Source organism: Podarcis cretensis (assembly GCF_951804945.1).
Source record: "Podarcis cretensis genome assembly, chromosome: 6".
Lineage (NCBI taxonomy): Eukaryota > Metazoa > Chordata > Lepidosauria > Squamata > Lacertidae > Podarcis > Podarcis cretensis.
This window is the reverse complement of record NC_137175.1, coordinates 78,314,097-78,338,599: the sequence shown is the minus strand read 5'-3', so window position 1 is coordinate 78,338,599 and position 24,503 is coordinate 78,314,097. Positions and strand designations below refer to the sequence as shown.

General features: G+C 46.7%; 1 protein-coding gene across 4 annotated transcripts in view; it reads left to right on the top strand.

Moving 5' to 3' along the window:
• Positions 1–7,141: 7,141 nt before the first annotated feature.
• The window catches only part of FNBP1L (formin binding protein 1 like), a 78,635-nt gene continuing 61,273 nt past the window's right edge, over positions 7,142–24,503 (top strand). For 2 of the 4 annotated variants that reach the window (XM_079981494.1, XM_079981495.1), the window contains exon 1: positions 7,148–7,541. In XM_079981494.1, coding sequence (XP_079837620.1) covers positions 7,518–7,541 — 24 coding nt within the window. In that variant the 5' untranslated portion in view covers positions 7,148–7,517. Of the gene's footprint in view, positions 7,542–24,503 lie in introns of all 4 variants that reach the window. The other 2 variants (XM_079981498.1, XM_079981496.1) reach the window with 2 other exon arrangements.

The window sequence follows — 24,503 nt, the reverse complement described above, 5'->3', positions numbered from 1 at the left end:
CATATAATATTATTCCAACATCCTTCTAACAGATATTAATTTTACAATGTTTCTGTAAATAGTCTTTAAATTTCCTCCAAATAACATTTCTGCTAAATCCATAAAATATCAATCCATCAATTATCTATCACTCATTAATTTTGCAATATTTCTATATATAAACTTTAAATTTTTCAATCTTCTTCCATCAACTCCTCTCCCTGGTTTCGGATTCTGCCAGTCCTTTCTGTCAATTCCATATAGTCCATCAGCCCGGAGATCTTATGTCCGAGGCTCTTAACTCTTTTCCAGGTCCCTTCTGCCGATCTCCTTCATATTCTTTGATGCTAGAGAGCAAATCTCGAGAAAACTCCATCTTAACAATGTTTTTATTCCTTTTGGACAGTTCAGCCAGATTTCCATAGTTGAGGCTAGGGTCAATAAAGTATTTCAGGTCGTATTTCAAGATTCTTCCAAATCCAAAGGCCCCCAAACCTTCAATCTCCTCCAAGTCCAAGTCCATGTCCCAAAAATCAATTAATCCCTGGATAGAGGGATCATTCTGACTTTCCTTCTTCAGTCCAAACCGGGAACCAATCCTCAAAATCTGACTTTTTCTATATTCAATCATAGAAGGCCTCAATTTATAGTCCTCAATTTGCTTCTGTAAAACTAAGGGTCCTACTTGTGTTATTTTAGGTTCAAAAACAACAACTTTCTCCTTTTCCTCCACCATTTGTTCTGCCAAAGTAGGTTCCTGTGCCAAGTCCTGAATTATTTCTGTGTTGGTGCTCTCTTCTCGTATCAAATTAGTCACTTTCTGTTCCAAGTTATCAACTTTAAAAGTCGTGGCATCTGTCTTTTTATTAAGCTCTTCCAGCGAATGACTTATTTTACATAATAGAGTCACAATATCTTCTATTAACATTTTGAATAGTCCAAGGTCAATCACTGGTTCTCAGAATCCTTATCTTGCAGCTGGAGATCCGCCCCCCCCCGTTACACTCCTGTAACAGTTTCAAAAGCTCCCTCTAGAGGGAAACAGTCTCCACTTGTATGAGTTCTTTCAAGCACAGCTCAAGCAAAAGGTACCAGCCGAATCCCAGGTTCACAGGTTTCTTCCACCTGTGATTTCAATGGGTCTCCGCCTTCGCCGTGGCGGTCAGACCCTGTTTTTCACGGAGTAAGTTCCTCCCGATTGGAGGAGCTCAGCCATCGCCGGAGGCGCCAACCCGGAAGTCCCTCTCAGGTGGCTGGGATCTCATTGGCATGGTGTTTTGTAGTGTGCCCAGCCACCTTGTAAGCACCTTGTAAGCAGTGGCTGAAAAAGGGGAGGAAGAGACTTAAGATCTGGGGTGCACAACAAAAGTCTTTGAGCTTGTGCCCCATTGGGCAACCCCCAACAATGCCCCTGGTTCCTGTCCCCCAAGGAGCTTAAAATCTAATAGATGATGGGAAGGGGAAAGAGGAAGGAAAGTAATGACACTGGTAAGGATGAATGAAAATAAGCAAATATGGTAGCTATTCAGAATGTGGATTAAGGGAATGAACCAATGACCACAGAAGAAGTGGGTTTCAAGAAGAAAGCCTACATGAACATTTGCTGGCATCCGTCTGCCTCAAGCAACAATGGAGTGCTCTTCCAGGAGTGAAGTCAAACTGCTGCATTAGCACGTTGTGATCTCTCCTAGGCACAAACCTGGGAAGTGTTTATGGAGGTTCTGGGCTGCCCAGACGACAACGACCCACATCTTGGCCTCACTGATGTGGTTCAAAGGAAATCCGAGGTCCTGGGCTGCAGCAGTTGCCAGAAGGAGGTGAACAAGGCGCCATCCAGGTGTCTTAGGGACTCCACTCTGGATTTGTGTAGGCTTTACTTCTTAGCCTTTTCTTCTCCTAAGACATGGGTAGGCAAACTAAGGCCCGGGGGCCGGATCCGGCCCAATCGCCTTCTAAATCTGGCCGGTGGACAGTCCGGGAATCTGTGTAGAATGAATTTTGAGTAGAATGTGTCCTTTTATTTAAAACGCATCTCTGGGTTATTTGTAGGGCATAGGAATTCATTCATTTCCCCCCCCTCCAAAATATAGTCCAGGCCCCCACAAGGTCTGAGGGACAGTGGACCAGCCCCCTGCTGAAAAAGTTTGCTGACCCCTGTCCTAAGATATCCAGCAAGGCAAAACAAGGGACTTGGAAAGCGGTTGGGTGATGGATTGGTTTGAAGTTTGTGGCACAGCTACAACTAGGCCAAATTGTGGCACACATTGGGCTTGTTGGAAATATGTGAGTTGCCTTGAAGAGAGGACAGCCAGTCATTAAGAGTTCAGGATGGGGGATGGGCATATTTTACTTGAACCATTAAGCTGTATGACCCAGCTATGCCCCACTGAAGCAAATCACACAACTTAATTTTAGCAATTGACTCATCATCATCTAATTATCCAATCATGCTTGAGTAGTTCACAAGTTTCTGTTATGACTCAACCTACCTGTCATTTGTTTTCCTATTTTGCAATCTACCCCTTGTTTAAATGCACAGAGTAAGCGAGGTGGCATCTTTCCTCAGACTAGCAACAGTTTGGAGAAAATTATCTGAGAACTATGTTTTTGCTTATGGACGTCTAGCAATGAAAAGGTGTCACTGAAGATGTTTTTCTTGTAAAAATTTCGTTTGAGAGGATTTCCCTTTCAGTATATTTTCTACCAGTTTGCCAGAGGTGGTGCTGGGCAGACAAGTTGCTTTTGCTTTCCCTTTGCCAACTGCAGTATACATTGGCTACACCTTCCCTTCCTTTCCCTTTTGGATAGCTGCAAGGGTTCTCAAGAAGTGCCCATGTTCCAGAATTTACCTCTACACTACTGCTTGAAAGTCAACTGCACGAACGCCAACAGAACTTTCTTCAGACAAATCTCGCTATTTTTCTTTCAGAAATCCAACATGGGAAACAAAACTTGCTTCCCCATATATGCACTTTACCTTTTCCGCAGCCCCACCCCCTCAAATATATATTTCTGGTGCTACCTCTGCAGTTTAGAATTTAATGGACCTAAGGTACTCATGTCTATTTTCAATGGGTCTACTCTAAGTAGGACCAACATTGGGCACAACCCAAAGAGTTTCTTTATGTATATAAAAAGATTCGTCCTATGGTTTGCCAACCCTTTCCAGTGTTCATCAATTGCCCTCTGGTATCTCAAATTTCTGGAGGCTATAAGTGTCCCACTTCTCTTCAGAAGGTCACAAGAGGCCCAGGATACATTCCTCTACATTTAAGTCAATGCCAGGGCAGTATCGTAACAAATGAGGTTAATTCGAGGCTGTTTTAATATGGCTGTTTAAGATACAGCACCTAAGCACGTTCTACTTAATTACCAGTCTGTTCACATGGCTCCTAATTACTGTATTTTCTAATTTGCTCATTAAAGAATCTCACTACTACACTGTTCCTTTTTTGTTTTAAGAAAATGGAAGTGCCCAGTAACTCACCTGTATGAGACAATCCATACTACTTAGTATTTTGACCCCCCCCCCCCGGAAGAAGCGTAATGCAAAGAATTTCCACTAACAGTTAAAACCATTATTTCTGATCTTCACGCTTTGTGTTTCCTGTGGTTAAAAGCAAACAAATATAGGGGTGCTAACTGTGCCTGTGTGACTCATACAATGCCAGCTTTGATTTGTTTTTACTTACTTTTGTATTAGATGTTACAGTTCCCCTCGCCTGTACCACATTTAGATAAACTGAGCATTTAGGGATAAGAGTTTGTGACAAGATTTAAGAGTGTCCATGAAGGGTATAAAAATTCTTTTAAATCCACAATAAATTATTTCAGATAAGTTGCCTAAACCAGAAATAAAATTGAGAACACAGGCCATAAAAATGAATGACCAATACCACCTTCAAGACCAATCTTTAAAACTGGGTGTGTGCAGGCAACAGATTCAAATCCCCATGCTATCATGAAGTTCATTAGAGACCTAGCATCAGTTGCTATTTCTTAGACTAACCATTGCACAGGATGGTTGTGCAAAAGCAAAGTTTTCAAGTTATCATATTGCTTCACTTCCAATCAGTGCATATCCTGTAACTTTTAATGCTGAAATCCTGTAACTTTGCATACTACAAATGTGCCGTGGGGGTGTTATCCTGCTTTCATTGCACAATAGTCTTTTCAGACAGTGAAAACGTAAAATTGGGAAAGCATCGCAGAACAACTAATGAAGCAGAAGAAACCCACCACTAATGTGCTGTTATTGTATCAAGAATGCGTTACATCTGGAGAGCTGTTCGACAGTGGAATTTGCTGCCAAGGAGTGTGGTGGAGTCTCCTTCTTTGGAGGTCTTTAAGCAGAGGCTTGAGAACCATATGTCAGGAGTGCTCTGATGGTGTTTCCTGCTTGGCAGGGGGTTGGACTCGATGGCCCTTGTGGTCTCTTCCAACTCTATGATTCTATGATTCTGTGGAACTGAATGTTTTGAGGTTTACAGAATGAGGTTACATTCACACAAACAGTTATGCTGTTTAGCACTCTAATTCTCATGAGCCACCAAGTCACTCCATGCATTCAATTAGTGGTCCTACTCATGTTTCCCCCACTTGGCAAAAGGAAGATGGGCTGCATTTGACATTACTAAAATGGTGCAGATGCGTAGGGAGTAGCATAAAGAAACCACTTCCTATTCTATTCATTCCTTGAACAGAAGGACTGGCCAGACCTGGAAGTATAATGAGTGCAAACCAAAAAGTGTGCACTCCTACAATCCTCATTCACAAGTACAAATGTTGAACAGGGGAAGGCAGGAGGGTCTACTTTCTCTCAAACAGTTATTGCTGGAATAACAATGTTTCACTGCAATCAAAAGCAAACTATAGTAATTTGTGAGGTGGCTTATAAGGTATGGGTGGGACGCGGGTGGCGCTGTGGTCTAAACCACAGAGCCTAGGGCTTGCTGATCAGAAGGTTGGCGGTTCGAATCCCAGCGACGGGGTGAGCTCTTGTTGCTCAGTCCCCGCTCCTGCCAACCTAGCAGTTCAAAAGCACGTCAAAGTGCAAGTAGATAAATAGGTACCACTCCAGTGGGAAGGTAAACGGCGTTTCCGTGCGCTGCTCTGGTTCACCAGAAGCGGCTTAGTCATGCTGGCCACATGACCCGGAAGCTGTACGCCGGCTCCCTCGGCCAGTAAAGCGAGATGAGCGCTGCAACCCCAGAGTCGTCCACGGCTGGACCTAACAGTCAGGGGTCCCTTTACCTTTACTTTTATAAGGTATACAATGATGGAGCTTTTTTCAAAGTGGGACTTCATCCCTGGTATTACGACTATTAGATGAGAAGCAGGGACCCTGCTTATCTTAAGCAATGCACTGAGTGCACTGAATTTTAGATTTCACTGGAGGTAGTGTGACTTCCACACTCAAAACAACAATTAGCAGTCAACATTTTTGTTTCTTCACTTTGCTCCAGCAGCTACAAAAAATTCCTGGCCATCTCGTTCCTCCTTGAGCTTGGCAACTTTTACTGGAACCTATTCCAGACCGAGTGTTTCTAAGCATGTGCAGAGTGACCTTTCTTTCTGAAATGGAAGATTACTAGCTTCTGTCTTTCAAAAAAAGAAAAAAAGACCAACCGATGCATTACCCTTCAAAAATGGCTAGAACCTGTACTTCTTGTTCTGAAATTTGGCCAAGGGCTTGGTTGAAAAAGGCTGCCTACCTTCACCTTGAGGCATTATTGCAGTCCCTGACTGTGCTCAGATAAAACGAGGTGGCCGAGTTTAAGGTGGTCGTAGCATGGATTTTACCACTCAATGTTTGGAATGCCCCTTTTAATTAAAACAAGAACCCCAAAGCACCTAACTAGGGAAGCTGCAGGGCAGGCAAGGGTCTGTGTGCTAGAACCTGGATGTCACAGCCAGTACCATCATTAGGCTAACTAGGCATCAGCCTTGGGCACAGACCTCAGAAGGGCTCAGTATTAACTTTTGAGGGGCACAGTTCTGCAGATCCTCCAAGTGGCCCTATTTTCCTGGATTTACAGAAGCCATCCCAGTTTCTAATTTGATCCTGGAATGTCCTGCTTTTCCTTAAAGGTAAAGGTACCCCTGCCCGTACGGGCCAGTCTTGACAGACTCTGGGGTTGTGCGCCCATCTCACTTAAGAGGCCAGGGGCCAGCGCTGTCCGGAGACACTTCCGGGCCACGTGGCCAGCGTGACATCGCTGCTCTGGCGAGCCAGAGCCGCACACGGAAACGCCGTTTACCTTCCCGCTGGTAAGCGGTCCCTATTTATCTACTTGCACCCGGAGGTGCTTTCGAACTGCTAGGTTGGCAGGCGCTGGGACCGAGCAGCGGGAGCGCACCCCGCCGCAGGGATTCGAACCGCCGACCTTTCGATCGGCAAGCCCTAGGCGCTGAGGCTTTAACCCACAGCGCCACCTGCTTTTCCTTAGGATGTCCCTATTTTTATTGGAGAAATGTTGGAGGGTATAGAGTTATGCGACTCCCAAGCCAAGGAGATAAGTAACTATACAACTTTTAGAAGACATCTGAAGGCAGCCTTTTATAATGAAGTTTTCTTAATGTTTTACTATGTTTTTATATATGTTGGAAGCTGACCAGAGTGGTTGGGGCAACCCAGTCGGATGGGCGGGGTATAAATATTATTATTATTATTACTACTACGGGATAGGACCTCCCTTTTTCAACGGAGGAATGTTGGAGTGTGTGTTTTATACGGATTATTTTTGTTGCCTCTTATAAATTTCTGACAATAGTCCATTTTATATTTCGAATAATTTTATCACTTTTAAAGGAATTCAAACAAAGACGTTCCTTTTGAAAACCGAAGCTAGTCTTTTTTATTATTTTGGAGAGGGGTGCAAGCCGTCGGCCTTGCCGCAAAAGAGCCTGCCACCTGCGCTGCTTGGCGCGCTAAATTCCTAGGCGCAAAGAGCGGTTTGCTCGCGGGAGGAGCGCAATCCGCGCCTCGCCTGAAGCGACCCAGCTGCCGCCTCCTCTTACCTCCGACTGCCGCGCCTCCTCCCGGCGCTGCTTTGCGCGCGGAGGGCGCGTCCCTCGGGCGGGAACAGGAAGCGTGCCGCCCAAGCCACCCCCGACGGAGCCGCAGCCTCGCCTCGCGTCTTGTCCCAGGGCCTCCCTGAGGAGCGGCGGTGGCGGTGGCCGAGCCCGCCCCTCTCCCAGCCTCCATCGCGGCTGCCCGCCTTCCTCCTCCTCCTTCTCCTTCCTCCTCCTCTCCCAATTCCCATCCCCAAGCAAGGCGGAGCTGGAGATTGAACCTTCGGCTGCCGCTACCGCCGCCACCTCTCCGCCCGTCTCCCAGGCGCCCGAAGCGAGACTGCCACCCCCTTCCCTCCCGGTGCTTCTTTCGAGGGGGCGACGCGGGGGCAGCAAACGAGGGGCGGCGGGGGTCGCGCCTTCTCCGGCGGCAGCAGTAGCCGAAGCCGCAGCAGCGCCCTGACGAGAAGCGCCACAAAGGAGCGCCAGCGGCGGCGGAGCTTTGCGCCGCCTGCGGAGTCGCCATGAGCTGGGGCACGGAGCTGTGGGTGAGTAGTCCGCCCTTTCATTGTGTCTGGTGGTTGGGAGGGCGGGGGGGGGGTCGGGTCCACGCTCTGAGGGAAGAAAAAAGAGGGAGGACGGCTTCGTTGGGGGGGGGCGCTCCTTTGGGGAGGCGCCGTGCCGGGGATGCGCGCGGGTGGTCGGGGCGCCTTTGTTGGAGGAAGTGTTGTGGGGAAGCGCCTGAGGGAGGTAATGGGTACTGAGGGGAGGCGAGTGGGGTTTTTTAGGGGGGGCGGGTCGGGGAATTTCCCCTGGATAGCCGAGCAGAAGGCTTAGGAAGGGGGGGGGGACACACCACACAAATCCTCATTTGTAATTTTCTTGGTGGAGGCGACCCCCTTATTCCTCTTCCACCCCAATCTCCCCTGCTGGCGTGTAAAGCGGGGTGCCCCTCATTTCAGGACACTGGGAGCGGGGAAAGGCGAGTGAGACCCCCACATCGGCGCCCCCTCCTTCTCTATGGGCGGTGCGTGGCTTGCTCTGGTTTACTTGCCATGCAGGCCCCCCCCCCTTCTCTTTCTCTGTCTTTTTTCTTAAACAAAGGAAAGGTGTTCGGACACAAGCCAGCAGTGGCACATTGAATGCACGGCTTGGTGAGATAAGCCGGTGGCTCGGCGCGCAGTTTGTGTATGTAGCGAACCCCTCCCCTCCCCTCCCCCCCCCCCCCGCCGCTTAAGAAAATAAAGGTGAAAATGACTTTCAGGTTTGATTGCTTCCCTTTGGTGTGAGTCAGCTGCGCCTTGGATCCTGCTTGAAGAGTTTCAGACAATACTGGGCAACTAGGGAAGGGCTACGACGAGAAAGCGATGTGCTGGGGGGGGGGGAGTCGAAAAATACGAGGCGAGGGGCTTTTGCTGAGGGCGCTGCAAGCTCCGTTTGGAAGACAAGTTGCAGATCCAGCCTTTATTTGCGTTCATTCGAACTCTAGGGCTAAAGTCAGAGGAATTGCAGTCTTATTGTTGATGCAGGTCAGGCAGGCAGGTCTGAGTCACTGGGAAACCCATATATTAACATTCTAAGACGCTGCTCCTTGGTGCAGAAAATTTTGTGCATAGTACTACACTGCTTTCTGACAAATCCTTGGGTGGGTCGAGAAGCAAGCAAGCAGCTCGTTTTGCTGTTCAGGAGCACGCAGTTTCCTTTCTTGAAAATCTCATTACTTAGAGCTTGCTGATTGCGACAAGGGTAGGAAAGCCAAGGTAAAAACAGCTCCAAGGAGCCAACAGTATGACATAGTGCCTAAGGCACCAGCTGCCACTGGTCCGTTGTACAGATGAGCACTCCCTCAGTTGGTTCAGTAAATGGAAGGAAGGTCATGGTGAACTTTTGAGGTTGGGGAAATAATTTTGAAGCCCAATTCTGAACCATATAGTGGCTGGTGCATGACAGTCTTCAACAAAAATGACGTAGAGCTATTAAAAATAGGTTTTTGTTGTGTGTATGGGCTATCAGCAAGCCCTGTCATTCAGTGCTTTACGCTTGGCTCTAGCTTAAGGGGTACTTTGATGTTGGCTTCAGTAGACTACAGAGATTTTCCCGTCACCATCCGCATTATATTACAATAAGCATTTTTACAAAATTTTGTATTACATCAAGTGTTTATACACACCGTTAGCAAAATAAGGACACAGAAATACTGTATAGTCGTACCTCGGAAGTAGAACGGAAGTCCATTCGACTTCCAAAATGTTTAGAAACCAAGACGCACGTTTAGAAACCAAGCTCCTGCAGCCAATCGGAAGCTGAGTCAGACGTTCTGGTTCCCAAGAATGTTCACAAATCGGAACACTCACTTCCGGGTTTGCGGCGTTTCGGAGCGAAAACGTTCAAGTCGCAAGAGTAAGCTTCTTAACATTTTATAGCCTGTTGGTGTCATGTTAGGTTATAGTGTTTTCGAACCTGTTGGTTTGAAAATAAAATACATATTTTATGTGTATGCAGGCAGCAGCAATAAAGCTTGAAATGTGTCTGTTCATAACCCCTCTTTTTGAGGGATAGGTAAAGGAATCAGGCTAAGCATTTAGAGGGACGTGGGTGGCACTATGGGTTAAACCACAGAGCCTAGGACTTGCTGATCAGAAGGTTGGCAGTTCGAATCCCCGTGATGGGGTGAGCTCCCGTTGCTCGGTCCCTGCTCCTGCCAACCTAGCAGTTCGAAAGCACGTCAAAGTGCAAGTAGATAAATAGTTACCGCTCCGGCGGGAAGGTAAATGGTGTTTCCGTGCGCTGCTCTGGTTCGCCAGAAATGGCTTAGTCATGCTGGCCACATGACCCGGAAGCTGTACGCCGGCTCCCTCGGCCAATAAAGCAAGATGAGCGCTGCAACCCCAGAGTTGGTCACAACTGGACCTAATGATCAGGGGCCCCTTTACCTTTAAGCATTTAGAATATGGCAAGCAAATCTGCAATCCTAACCCTTTTTGGGAGTTAGCTGCAATGAACTCAATAGGAGTTGCTTCTGATTGATTACAGTCTGATTGACTGGATTCTGCCATTATATGCTACTTGAAGTAGCCCTAGGTATCATCTTTTTTACTGTGTGTCTCTTTGTGTGTACCTGACTGCAGTATAGTACATAGTGGCAGGCTTTATTCAGAAGAAACAGTGCAAAACATGTACTGTACGCTTTTGTTCTTTACTATGTCATTTACCAGATTTTTCAGGTTTTCTTATCGTTTTCTCATTTTCTTGTTTTTCTGGCTTTAAAGCTGACCTGGAAAATCCTTTGAAGACACAAATAAAAAACCTGAACTTTCAGTGCATTCTAAAACACTTGGTTTAGTCTTAAAATTGGGCCTACGTTTATTCCTTGTCTTTCTTTCTGTATGAAATAAACCTAAGCCTATGACTTTTAAATTGCCGAAAAAACCATGCTTACCATTCCTCCTGCTGACTTGGTGCCATTTGTTTCATGTTGTCAGACCCTCTTGACCTGTGTAGATGATCTGCTGATATGTTCCTTTCTAAAACCCTGTCCTGTCTTGTTCTATGCCTTCTGAGTCGTAACCGTTTCTGAAGGGGAAAGTGTGCCATTTCTCTGTCAATATATATTGCTATTGGGCTGTAGTGCAAGTAGCAGCAGCTTCTTCTTCTTTGGCAATCACTCGTAGCCGTGTAAGATTGTCTTTCATAAACACGGTTTTAACAATGAGTCCGTAAGTGACTGTGGAGGCCAATTCTGGATCCACACGTCCTTCCACAGTGGGGACATTGGTTTCCGGGCAGGAGTTGATCACTGTGTGGATTTGCCAAGCGTGCCTTCCTCTTAGCACATTTCTCCCTTGTGTCCTGAGTTTGAGTGTCTTCAAAGCCCATGACACCTTTGGTAAAGGCTGTTCTCCAGTTGGAGTGCTCACAGTCCAGTGTTTCCCAGTTGTCGGTGTTTATACATTTTTTTTTTTAGATTTGCCTTGAGACAGTCATTAAACCTCTTTTGTTGACCACCAGCATTACGCTTTCCATTTTTAAGTTCGGAATATAGTAGTTGCTTTGAAAGACGATCATAAGTATCACTACTATTCTGGCATATGCAGTAGTAATTGGAACCAGAGAAAAAATATTTATGCAAATGCAACAAAGCATAGCCAGTAGAAATGGGCATTTATTTACATTTGTATCATTTTATTTATCACCTACTCTTCACCTGTTATGGTCATTAGAAACAGTTTTAAAACTTAAGCAATCACAAGAAATAGGGTGGGTCCTGAAAATATATACCTCAAGTGCCAGAGGCCAGGGTAAATGAAGCCTTTATAATAGAAAGCAGTATCGAATCTGCTAGGTGAGTTTACCATCTGTAATACCCCCGCCAAATGCAGATTTCTCCTGCTGCCAGTGCCACTGCTGCTTTTGTGTGCAGTGGTACCTTGGAAGTCGAACGGAATCCAAAACATTCAGAAACCAAAGCGCGGCTTCCGATTGGCTGCAGGAAGTTGCGAACACTGCAGGTTGTGAATGTGCTTCCTGCATGGATCACGTTCGCAACCCGAGCGTACTAGAATATGGAGTACTGGCCTTAGCTGGAAGCAACCATAGCTGGAAATACTTGTGCCTCATGTGACAGTTTTGAAACCACCCGGGTTCCTAGCCTGCTTCTTCCATGTTCCAGCACAATGGAGTTATAGTAAAAACTTTCCACCCATATTAACCACTGAACCCTTGTGTACTGGCCAAAGATTGAGGCTTCTGGCACAACATGTCATCTTTGATCTAATTTACCGTATTTTTCGCCCTATAGGACGCACTTTTCCCCCCTCCAAAAATGAAGGGGAAATGTGTGTGCGTCCTATGGGGCGAATGCAGGCTTTCGCTGAAGCCTGGGGAGCGAGAGGGGTCGGTGCGCACTGACCCCTCTCGCTCTCCAGGCTTCAGGAGAGCCCCAGCCCCGCAAGCTCGGGGGACAGCGGGGAGGCGCAGGGCGCCATCCCGCTGTCTCCCGACGTGGTATGGAGGCCGCCAGCGGGGAGAAGCCCCCTTCTCCCCGCCTCCAGCCCTGCTAGCTCGGGGACAGTGGGGAGGCACAGCGCGCCATCCTGCTGTCTCCCGACGTGGTATGGAGGCTGCCGGCGAGCTTCCCCCTCCCCCAGCCGCGCAAGCTCCCAGAGTGATGCCGAAGCTGCTCTGGGACCCGTTCTGGGGGCTGGGGGAGGGGGAAGCTCGGGCTTCCCCCGCCCCAGCCCCGTGCCTGGGGGGGGGGGACAATAAAAATGTTTCCCTTTATTCCCCCCCCCAATCTAGGTGCGTCCTATAGGGCGAAAAATACGGTATATCATGGTAATATTTAGTCTTTAGCCCTGAAGACAGTTGCATTAGCAGGTGTGTCTCATTAATTTATGATGGGGATCAGCATGTGTATCTGGGACAGCATTGGAGATCTAAAGCAGAGTAAAGAAGAGAACCAGTATGTAAAAGTAATAGCTTTTCTCAAGTCCTGCTGTGAAAATCGTAGAATTATGGAGTTGGAAGGTACCACGGGGGGTCATCTGGTCTAACCCCCTGGGGCTCTCTTTTGCCCAACGTGGGGCTCTTCCGCTGCTCCAACACTTTTATGGGAGATGAACAAGAAAAAATCCACTGTGCACCTGACAATTAGGATCAGCTCCTGTTTGCACAAATAATGATGAATTAGACATTTGAAGGATTGCAGATTTTGATAACATTGATGGCAAAGGAAGACGTCATGAATTGTGGTGGCAGACAAGCTTTCAACTGGGCTTATCTTTAAATAACTGTCTAGGGTGTGATTGCAATGAGAACTGACAAATTTCAATTTGTATCTGTATTTCTAATAGCATATGCTATTGTATATTGTAGATTAGTGGGGGGGGTTGTTTTTTGTTTTAAAAGCACTTTACGAATTTGTTCTTCTGGCTATACTTTGTGCCTCATAACATTACTTATAAAACAAGTGCTTCATGTGTAAGGATTTACACTGTGTGCTCATAATACTTAAATATTTTTGTATCTTTTGATACAGAATTGGAGTCTGGCAAGTTCCAAAAATGATAATGACACACTTCACAGCTGACCTTTGGAAAGCTATAAATCTGTTTCTTTATAGTGCAGGAAAATGGCTTCAAGGCTTCTTTTGAGATGTGTGTCCCCACAGATTATAGGCACTCCCTGAAATAGCTTAATCTCTGGTGTGTTGTACACACTTGCTTCCCCCCTCCCCATGACCATGTTTTTATTTTTGCCTTTATATGCACCAACAAATGATGTATATTCATTACCTCAATTTGACTACCTTATTTTGGGAGGAATTCAACATTTGCTAAGGTGAACTTTCCACCAGTGCAAGCGTTTCAGCTTGCTAGACACAATGATTTCATCTCTCCTCCCACCTCCTCTCCTGGCTCCTCCAACCAATGGGGGGGGGGCAAGTGTGGGGAGGAGAGGGGGCAAAAGTTCTTGCACAGGGCTCCTGGTAACCGGACTTCTTACATGAATTCTGCGCTTTGTGATTAAACAAATGATTGAAAATTAGCTCAGGGGCTTAACACATTTACAGTGTATTAAAATGCACGCCTGCTCAAAAGTAAACCCCACTGATTTCCCAAGCAGTGTTAGAAATTAGCCAGGCGCCAGGTGCATTTTGCAACTGGCACGGGTCCAAATGTGACCAGAGATGGAGATCTCTGGATGCGAGGTTGAGGACTGACATCTTCATCTGGCTGGTTCCTTCATCTTTCTTAAGCAGGTCTGCCGAACAGCTTATTTACTGCATGTAGATTCCCACCTTTTTCTCCAAGCAGTACATGGTTCAACCCCACCCCACCCCCAGTTAATCCCTATTACACCCCTGTGAGGTAGGTTCAGAGGCTGTGGCTGGACCAGGGTCACCCTGTAAGCTTCACAACTGAATGGGGATTTGAACCCTGACCTCGTCCGACACTCTAACCCAGGGGTAGGCAACCCGCGGCTCCAGAGCCGCATGTGGCTCTTTTACACCTTTGCCGCGGCTCCGGGGCGGATACTAGCGAGGGGAGGAGGCGCATTGTGCGCCCCGACACTCCCCACTGTGGCGGGCGCTGTACTGGCTGTGATGTCGCATGGGGGCGGTGTGTGCGTTAGTCACGCACCGTCCCGATGTCACCTTCCCGCCCGCCCGCTACATTGTAAGGGGCATGTACGCTGGTCACTGCATTGAAAGGGGGCATGTACGCTGGTCACTGCTTTGAAGGGGAGTGAAGAACACACACACACAAAAAGGTAACTTGTTAATTTAACGTTTATTTCTATGAGGAGGAGTAATTCTGAGGGGTCAAACAAAGAAATAATTTAAAAAGTGACAAAAAAGTTATTTTTATAATGACGAGTTTTGCAGCTCCCAGTTTTTTTTCCTTCGGAAACGGGTCCAAGTGGCTCTTTTTGTCTTAAAGGTTGCAGACCCCTGCTCTAACCATTGCACCGCACTGGCTTCCTAGAGTTATTCTGCTATGAGGCAGCTATATAAATTAAGTAGGTAAAGAAATAGGGTGAAAGCAAAATGCCACTTAAAGAAGGATCTGAAATATTTTCCTTGAAGCCTGAATTGGTTTTATTATGTATTGTTCTATTTGATGTTCCAATGTGTTGCTAACCGCTTTGAGATTTTTTTTTTCTTTAAAATATAAAGCGGTATAGAAATGAAATGAAAAATAATAATTAATGCCATTGCAAAAAAGGCACTTAGACAGGGACGTTAACCTAGGCTTAAGGTGACACAGCATCCTTTGTAAATCCTTTGTAAATTGCCTCCATGTTGGGGCATCTGAAAGGGTCCTGAGGAGACCCCAAAGGAATCCACCCTTGACTTGTAGCTTAACTTACATTTTGCTAGTCCCCCCCCCCCCGCCCCGGCAGTGTATTTGGAAAAGAAAAATGCAGCAACTGTAACTCTATCTATTAATTTCTTTTGGAATGCTCTTTTGTGCTTAAGAGTAGGAAGCTGCAATGGAATGTGGTTGTGGCAGATAGATTTCTCGGCCACGTCTTGCAAAACGTTATGACTCTGGACTATGATGCAAGGTTTTTTTTTGTGTGTGTGTGTGTGTGCGCGCACTCTTGAGTGAGTGCCTTACCCTTTCAACCGTGTTTCTTATTTATTTCATGTGGATGCTTTCAGACTTGAGCTGATTCTTAGATAAGGGCTTTTTCCTCTGCAAGTTCCGTAATGGAACCGACTCCCTTAGCTTCAGTGCTGTGGACAGATAACAGAAAGCCCACAGAAATGTTACCAGTTTTCCTGCTCATACCGTAGAGGCAGCTTGAGTGACAGGTTAGGTGAGTTACTTGCCTGGAAGGAATTGTTATTGCCCACAGGTGAGTTGGCTAACTGTAATGCTACCTTACTCTAGAATGGCAAAGTTTGTTGAGGCATGAAAATGTAATGGGGGGGGGGAGCAACTTACTAGGCCAATTGCTGTTCCAACTGAATTTTGTTTTACTTCACCCTGTTAGTCAATATTTTTCCAGCAGTTGTCTGAGTCCATGAACATGTGTTTCCAGGGAACGTGAATCACTGATCCTGAGGGTTTTTGTTTTTCTCCGTTAGTTAAATCTTCCAGATTGACAGGGATATTCCAGTGGTTTTCAACCAAATTGTTCTAACCTATCTGCTGAAGTAAAAACTCTTCAATTATAGTTTATCTAGCTCAGTAGTTCCCAGAACTATTTGCAAAGTGGACATGGTATTATTTTTAAAATAATACCATCTGTCCCCATTTTTACTTTACTAAAACCACGTAGCTTCATTTTTTGCTTCTTTTTTTAAAGTTAGATTGTCTACACTTAACAACCCCCTGCTTCTTAAGAATTAAAAGATTTCTGATAAGAAGCTACCTGTCAAAATATCTGGCATATTTGAGACCACTGAAGTGCAGTTATTCCATCACAGCTGGGGGTGAAAGAATGAGGGAGGCTAATATCAAATTAAGCTTGAAACCATGGCATAGCGGAAACACAAATAATACATTCTGACAGCGGGATTTGTGAGTGTTGGCTGGGATCCAAAGGGCCACACAAAGTGTTCTGGATGTGCACTGAAGCTTTTCAAACTCTTCCCCCACCATGATCACCCAAGCTCTTTGTATGCTCTGAAAAGCCAGTTCTGAATGCCGGGCAACCCACCTGAGCGGTTTTCATTGCATTGCGAGATGTTCCATCCGGAAGAGGGGGAAATTAGCAATCCCTTCATGTCTAAGGAGGAGCCTAGGTGGTGGTTGTAATGGCTACTACTCAATTTATTTATGCACCATTAAAATCGCATAATGGTTTACGGGATTAAAGCCAGTTCATCAAGTAAAATTATAAATGCTTAAACTGGCAACAGCAACAGAGTATTTCCTGTAGGCACAAAGCAGCTTGATGGAGGTTGAGCACCCAGGTGGCTGTTCTGGTCCATGGGATCATAGAATTGTAATGTTGGAAAGAGACCCTGAGGATCATCTAGTCCCACCCCCACCCCCCCGTCCCCTGCAATGCGGGAATATGCAGTTGTCCCATACTGGGATTGAACCTGCAACCTTGGTGTCATCAGCACCATGCTCTAGCCAGCTGAGCTATCCAGGCTATGCAGGTCCCTTTTAGAACTTTGTCCTGGCATGGATCAGCTAACTGTGGGTTAGACAGAGGGATCTTGTTGCATTTCCATGCTGCGCAGCGCTAGCCCTTTCAGCACTGCACAGCAAAGAAGTTGACCGGGGACAGGGACACGGTTCTCTTCCTCCACGGTCTGCTCAGTATTTCTGAGCTGTGTGTCAACTAAAGGGGAACCAAGTTTCTGTGTGTGAGAATGGGATGCGAGCTTCGGCTTCACCCACTTTGAGGTAAGCAGCCTCCAACCTCTTTCCCCTGGGAGAATGGGGCCATTGGTGGCTGTGGAGAGACTTTATCCCTCCTGCTTTAGTATGCAATGAAACACCGTGTCTGTTCAGTTCCCTGCGAATTTGGATACAATAAAGGAACTAGAGGCCCCTCGACTGTCCTCAGGTCCAGTATTGGACCACTTTGACCGGATATCCCCAGCCGATGTGGACAGACTCCTCCAAGCTGGAAAGCCCACCCCCTGTCCTCTTGACCCATGCCTGTCGTGGCTGATTAGAGAGTGTGTCCAGACGAGGTGCGGCCCCCCCAGGGGATATCATCAATTTGTCCCTTGGCACCAGGACATTCCCAGGGGAATTGAAGGAGCCAGTTGTGCGCCCGCTCTTAAAGAAAACACCATTAGATCCTTTAGATCTATCCAATTACTGCCCAGTTTCGAATCTTCCATTCCTGGGTAAGGTGATTGAGAGAGCAGTTGCTGGACAGCTTGGTGGGTTTCTGGATGAAACATCGACCCTGGATCCATTCCAATCCGGCTTCCGCTCTGGTCATGGGACCGAGATGGCTCTGGTTGCCCTAACAAATGATCTCCGTAGGCAACTGGATCGAGGTGGGCCGGGGCTGCTGATTCTTTTAGACCTGTCAGCAGCCTTCGACATGGTCGATCACGAACTCCTGGACCACCGCCTCGCTGACATGGGGATCCAGGGCACAGTCCTTCTATGGCTGTGCTTGTTTCTCTCTGGTCGGGGACAGAGTGTGGCGCTTGGGGGCGGGGACTGTCGTCGCGCCGCTCCTTGGTGTGTGGAGTGCCGCAGGGTATGATTCTCTCCCCAATGCTTTTCAACATCTTTATGCGCCCCCTCGCCCCAGCTTGTCCAGAGTTTTGGGTTGGGCTGCCATCAGTATGCTGATGACACCGAACTCTATCTGTTGATGGATGGCCATCCTGACTCGGCCCCAGACACACTGATCAGATGTTTGGAAGCTGTGGCTGGATGGTTACGTGGGAGCCGGTTGAAGTTAAATCCTTTGAAGACAGAGGTCTTTTGGCTGGGTCAGGAGGATATGGGACTGGGGGGGCAACTCTCATCTCTTACGGGGGTGCAATGAGTGCCAGCACTGTCCGTTAAGAGTTTGGGTGTAATATTCGACACCTCCCTTTCCATGGAGGCGCAGATTGCAGCTATAACAAAGACGGCATTTTTTCATCTCCTCCAAGCTAATCAGTTGGCTCCTTACCTCTCGCGCCCTGACCTAGCCACTGTGATCCATGCGACAGTCACCTCCAGACTGGATTATTGTAACTCACTCTATGTGGGGCTGCCCTTGAGACAGACCCAGAAACTCCAGCGGGTGCAGAATGCCATGGCAACACTCCTTACGGGGTCTTCGCTGCGATATCGCATTCACCCAGTGCTATACCAGCTGCACTGGATCAGGTTGAAGGTGCTGGTTTTAACCTTTAAAGCCCTATACGGCTTAGGACCCTCGTACCTACGGGACCGCCCCTCTCCTGGAATGTCCCACGGAGGACCTTACGGTCTTCAAACAAAAACACCTTGGAGGTCCCAGGCCACATGGAGGTTAGGCTGGCCTCAACCAGAGCCAGGGCTTTTTTGGCTGTGGCTCCGATCTGGCTCTGTCACAAGAGACTAGAGCCCTGCGAACATCTTTCTGCAGGGCCTGCACAAGACAGCTGTTCTACCAGGCCTTTGGCCAAGGCACAGCCTGACCCCCTCCTTTGGTAATCCTCACAGAACTCTAGCCCAATGGTTGCCATTAATTTGATTTGAACTGATTTTATAATGAATTGATTTTAGAATGCTGTATTATTTTATTGTTGTTAGCCGCTCTGAGCCCAGTTCCGGCTGGGGAGGGCGGGATATAAATAAAATAATTTATTATTATTATTATTATTATTATTATTATTATTATTATTATTCCAGGCTTTGATTCTGCAGTTGTATGTGGCCAGCAGTAGCAGTGCTTGGATAGAGTGTGTGCACATTACCTGCTTGTAAGGTTCCGTGTCCATCAGCTTCCCTTCCCCTCCCCTCCCCTTCTTCTGCACCGTGCATGTTTACCCTTGCACCATCTCTGTGGGAGACATTGGTACTAGCTGTTAGAATCATAGAATTGTAGAGGTGGAAGGGACCACGAGGATCATCAAGTCCAACCCCCTGCAACGGAGGAATCTTTTGCCCAGTGTGGGGCTCGAACCCATGACTCTCTGAGTCTCAATCTCAGCAGAGCTATCCATCCCAGTGAGAAAGGATTGTTCCGCCACTGCAGTTTAGTGAAAACGGCATACACTTCAGAGAGAGTGAGACACGGGAGATACCCTGGTTACTTGTAGGGAGATGCTGTTGGGGACTTGTCTGACAGTACACTTGAAGTGGTTTGGAGTTCGCAGTGTTCTCTTAATGTTTGTACAGAATGCTGTCTTTTAGTGCATAGGGACTCGGGTGGCGCTGTGGGTTAAACCACAGAGCCTAGGGCTTGCCTATCAGCAGGTCAGCGGTTCGAATCCCCGCGACGGGGTGAGCTCCCGTTGCTCGGTCCCTGCTCCTGCCAACCTAGCAGTTCGAAAGCACGTCAAAGTGCAAGTAGATAAATAGGTACCGCTCCGGCGGTAAGGTAAACAGCATTTCCGTGTGCTGCTCTGGTTCACCAGAAGCGGCTTAGTCATGCTGGCCACATGACTCGGAAGCTGTACGCCGGCTCCCTCAGCCAATAAAGCAAGATGAGCGCCGCAACCCCAGAGTCGGCCATGACTGGACCTAATGGTCAGGGGTCCCTTTACCTTTACCTACCCTTTATCCAGTTTTAGTCACCAAAGTTTCCACCTTCTGAGCTCTGCAGTATGCATAAGTTTAAGCTGCAGGCATATATAGCCCATGCTGTTCACACTGGCTGGAGCTAATGGGAATTATAGTCCAAAACATTTGAATGGCACCAGATTTTTAAAGCGTCACATGCTGTTTATTAGTGAGCTCTGTTTGGTGCCTTGGCAGAAAGTTTGTGTACTCATCCTTTTGGGCAATTGTCATTTTTTCCAGCTCTATAAATCTTGAAAAGGAGGGGCGGAGGGAAACAGAAGGGTATAATTAAATGTGCATCCTCCGTACTGACTTTTATTGCCCAGTGCAATTGGTTCCCCAAAGTACAGAATCTTGGCTGATCTTTGTAGCTGTAGTTCCCTCTATAATAAGTGTTGCTCAGCAGCAGCTGGGTGATCCTTGATGAAATGAAGGCTGTCAAACAGCAGTATTAGGCACAGGGCTCCTCACATTTCCAATCACCAAAATGGTACCTCATTAAAAAAAAAGTTTGGTAAATGAAAGACGTTTTCTCAAATGCATAGATTTTCCATAACTCTGAAACGGGTGTGGAATCTGCAGTCCTCCGGATGTTATTGGATTGCAAATCCATGTCTCTGACTGTTGGCTATGCTGATTGGGACTGATGGGAGTTCGAGTCCAACATATGAAGGACTTCAGACCCCTGGATCTCTATTCTCAAACACTGCTTACTTGCTCTTGTTTTGTATGCTGTGAAATCACACTGGGTATTATTGTTCTACGAATCAAACACTTCCTTTGTATGATGCTCTCGTAAAAGACACATTGTAAAACATCAGCCATTGAAAATATCTTCTGTTTCAATAAACTGGTTTATTTTCTGGTACATAGTATTTGCTCTTTAACACTTCTGCTTATCTGATATTTGCTGAAGAGAGAGGGAATGTGGCAGAGGTTTGGGCGCAACAAATAATGCTCCGTGAATGTTCCATTCAAACTCTAATGGATTTGCATGTTTCCACCATTGTGAGGCAAATTGCCAACTGCTAATAGAGGAGGCCATTGATAACTAAATTATAAATATATAAAGCACTCTCGAACATATTTATAGCATTAACTATTACATAAGTAATAAGACTAACTCTACGGTCTTTGTACTCTTGGCAGCTGCTACCCTGTTTCGATGCTGGCATAATGTAGTAACAGGGCTGTTCAGCCAGCAGCAGAGTCTACATCATTGCAGTAGCTGCAGAAACCGCAATTTACACTGACAGCTAGCACAATCCTGGGAAGTTCTATCACTAGTAGTTGAGCACAGTGTTGCATGCTGATTGCGCCCACATTACTGAGCAGAAAAGGCACAGAGATCAGCAGCTACAACTACAATATACAGCTGTCTGCTGCTCAGTGGGAGAGGGCAATGTAAGAGGAAGAGAATATTGGTCTTGGGAGTCCTTTCAATGGAGGTGTAAATGTGTCTCCGGCAAAGCAAAGCCTATCCTAAGATGGTCCTGCCAGCATCTGTAATTTTGGGACATGCATTTCATGGGTTTGAGTTTATTTGTCACTGTGTGCTTAAAGACCACATTAAAAAATGGACATACCGTATTTTTCGTCCCATAGGACGCTCCGTCCCATAGGACGCACCTAGTTTTTTTGGGGGGAAATAAATTCCCCCCCCAAAAGCAGGTCGGGGAAACCGAACCAGGTCGAGGAACAGCAGGATGGCGGCGCTGTGCCTCCCTGCTGTCCCCCGAGCTTGTGGGGCTGGCCGATGTCTGCCCAGCGCGAGGGGCGCTCTGCTTCAGGGCGCTCCACCCACCGGGCGGCAGGCTGCTTTCCGCAGCGTGGGGAGCCCTGCGGGAACTCCTGCAGGGCTCCCCACGCTGCGGATGTCTGTCCGGCGCGCAGGGCGCTTTGCTTCAGGGTGCCTTGCCCGCCGGGCGGCAGGCTGCTGTCCGCAGCGTGGGGAGCCCTGCGGGGAACTCCTGCAGGGCTGCCTAGGCTGCGGATGTGTTCCCGAAGCGCCGGGCGCTCTGCTTTCAGGGTGCCCGACGCTCCGGGAAGCAGACTGCTATCCGCAGCCTAGACATCCCTGCGGGAAGTCCCACAGGGCTGCCTAGGCTGTGGATGTGTTCCCGAAGTGCCGGGTGCTCTGCTTTCAGCGCGCCCGGCGCTCCGGGAAGCAGACTACTATCCGCAGCCTAGACAGCCCTGCGGGAACTCCCGCAGGGCTGCCTAGGCTGCAGATGTCTTCCTGAAGCCTGGAGAGCGAGAGGGGTCGGTGCACTCCAAGCTTCAGCAAAAGCCTGCATTCGCCCCATAGGACACACCCAGATTTCCCCTTCATTTTTGGAGGGGAAAAAGTGCGTCCTATAGGGCGAAAAATACGGTATTGGCTGCATGAGCACACACAGCCTCTGTGCTTGTAGGCTCCTTTAGTCTGTTCTATAAGCCAGGGAAATCTTCTCTGTGCCTTGGGGACAAATGTATGAAAATGGAAGCACACATGTATTTGTGTGTGTGTATGTAGTTCTGTTTGAGTCTGTTTGAGTCTACAGAGTTTTACGTTGTGCTATTAATAAATCTTTGACTAGAACACCGTCTGTGTTCGACAAGCTTAAGCCTGTTTTAATCAATTGTACAAATACGTTAAAAGTAAGCAACTCATCCTACAGTTGTTGTTGTTGGGTTTAATTGGTGGCAGCATAGTTAATATCACAGCAGTTGATTAAATATTAAATGGAACTTCTGGTTCAGGCGTTATGTATGCTGACTTAGCTCCACATTAAGAAATGGATCTACTGTTCAAAATACATGATCGATACAAATTTGCTCAGCGTGGATTAATGTACCACTTCCTTTTCTGTCAAACCTGTAGACATCTTCCAAAACAATGTTAAGATGGGCTGCCAAAGAGAGGCAGATGAGAACTCCCACTGTGAACCAGGAAAGTCTTAACACATTTAGATAAAATGGAAAAACTGATAGTTAACCGTGAGCATTAGAAGTCTGTGCTCTCCCACGTATTACTGAAATCTGTTGGATAGGAAATTAACCCTGTATCATTTGTGTCCACCAGGTTTCAAGATATAGCACCAATTTAAATTTGAGGAAGCATAGCCCTGGTCACTACGTACTCCTGGTTAGGTACCCTGTTCAACAGTTGGCCTGTTTTTAGTTCTGTACCTGGTATCTGTTTTAATTATATTGTTTTATATATTAATGGGATTATTATTAATTTGTTGTAGTTTAAGGAAAGGTGTTTGAATCTCCTTAAATTATGGATAGGAGTGAATGATTGCACCTTAGCACTCCAGTTGGATATGGGACAGGTAAGGAAGATAATATCATGTTTCTGTTTCTAGTCCAAAGCATAATCTTAACATATTTTAAGGAGCTGTTTATAGTCTCTGGGCAGATGTTGATTTTGGTAGCAGTATTTTCCCACTTTGCTTTTTTGAAGAATGAAGAAAGAAAGAGATCCTTGGGACTACTAACGACACCACATGTCACCCGTGTTTGACATAGCTATTGATGTCCAAATGGGGGTGGAGTGGGGGATCTAAAATGGGTAATCATTTGGCCTGGTGGGTCAGAAGCCTGCTAGCCTACCATGTGCTTGTGGGTGAGACTGGTTGGGAAAGAGATGGGTAGGACTACAGTTAAAGAAGCCAGCTAAGACATCTGGCTGTAAAATACATGCTTGATTGGTATAACTTTTTGCAATATTACATGAGCAGCCATAATAATAATAATGCTTTTGTGACCTAAGGAGGCTGGCATACGTTGACTGCAGTGATTCACTAGCTTGGTGGGTTACAAGTTTCAAAGCCTGATATAAGACACAGGGGGAGTTGGGCTACATGTCTGCTCTGTTCTACTCCTGATATATTAAGCAACTTCAACAGCACTGGGGTGAAAACAGCAGCAGCTGGAGTCATTTAGGCCAATATGGAGAAATGGTATTGTCTGGTTGCACCACATGGTAGCTTAGTTAGTGTGTACACACACAAGTCCTGCCTATTGTACTCCTCACTCCACCTATAGATTATGATGGGAGTATTGCCAGGCAGGCCAGTATAATGTAGTAATATTCTGCTTGTGTGCCTAGAACTTCAGGCATGAAATGGTTTGCAACATCTATCTGGGTAAGGCTCAGATAAGGCCACCCAGTGGGATGTGAAACTAAGTGGATTCAAACTCTCACACATTCAAGTCTACAACACACCACACTGTTATATGCATTGCATATAAAGCCATTGCTTTTTTAGGATGGAAAAATGAGGTTCCTACCCGCATCCATTCTAAAGAGCTTTATTTTTTTTTAATTAAGAGACCATGCTCAAGTGGAGTTGGGAGAGCAAACTTATGACTTTTTCTTTTCTTAAGGCTTACTAAATGCTTTAAAATCATCAGACTAAGGAATGTGGAAGATGTATTGCTGTATTTAGTCCCAGAGACTAAGAAATATAAGGCACTTACTTAACTTTGTGGCCCAGGGAGGATAGAACACCATTAACGTGACTAATACCATTGCAGCTGTTAAAGTGACCCACCCTGTCCCTAACCGCTGGGGTGAAAATGAGTTTAACACTTCTGGATTGCTTTGTAAGTCTCTTTTTTTAAGGGGGGTCATTAATTCACAATAACGTGGGGATGCCTCTAATATTTATGTAGGCACTTGCTGTCATGGTGTCAAATTGATCAGAAGGTCGGCGGATCGAATCCCCACAACAGGGTGAGCTCCCATTGCTCGGTCCCAGCTCCTGCCCACCTAGCATTTTGAAAGCACGTCAAAGTGCAAGTAGATAAACAGGTACCGCTCTGGCGGGAAGG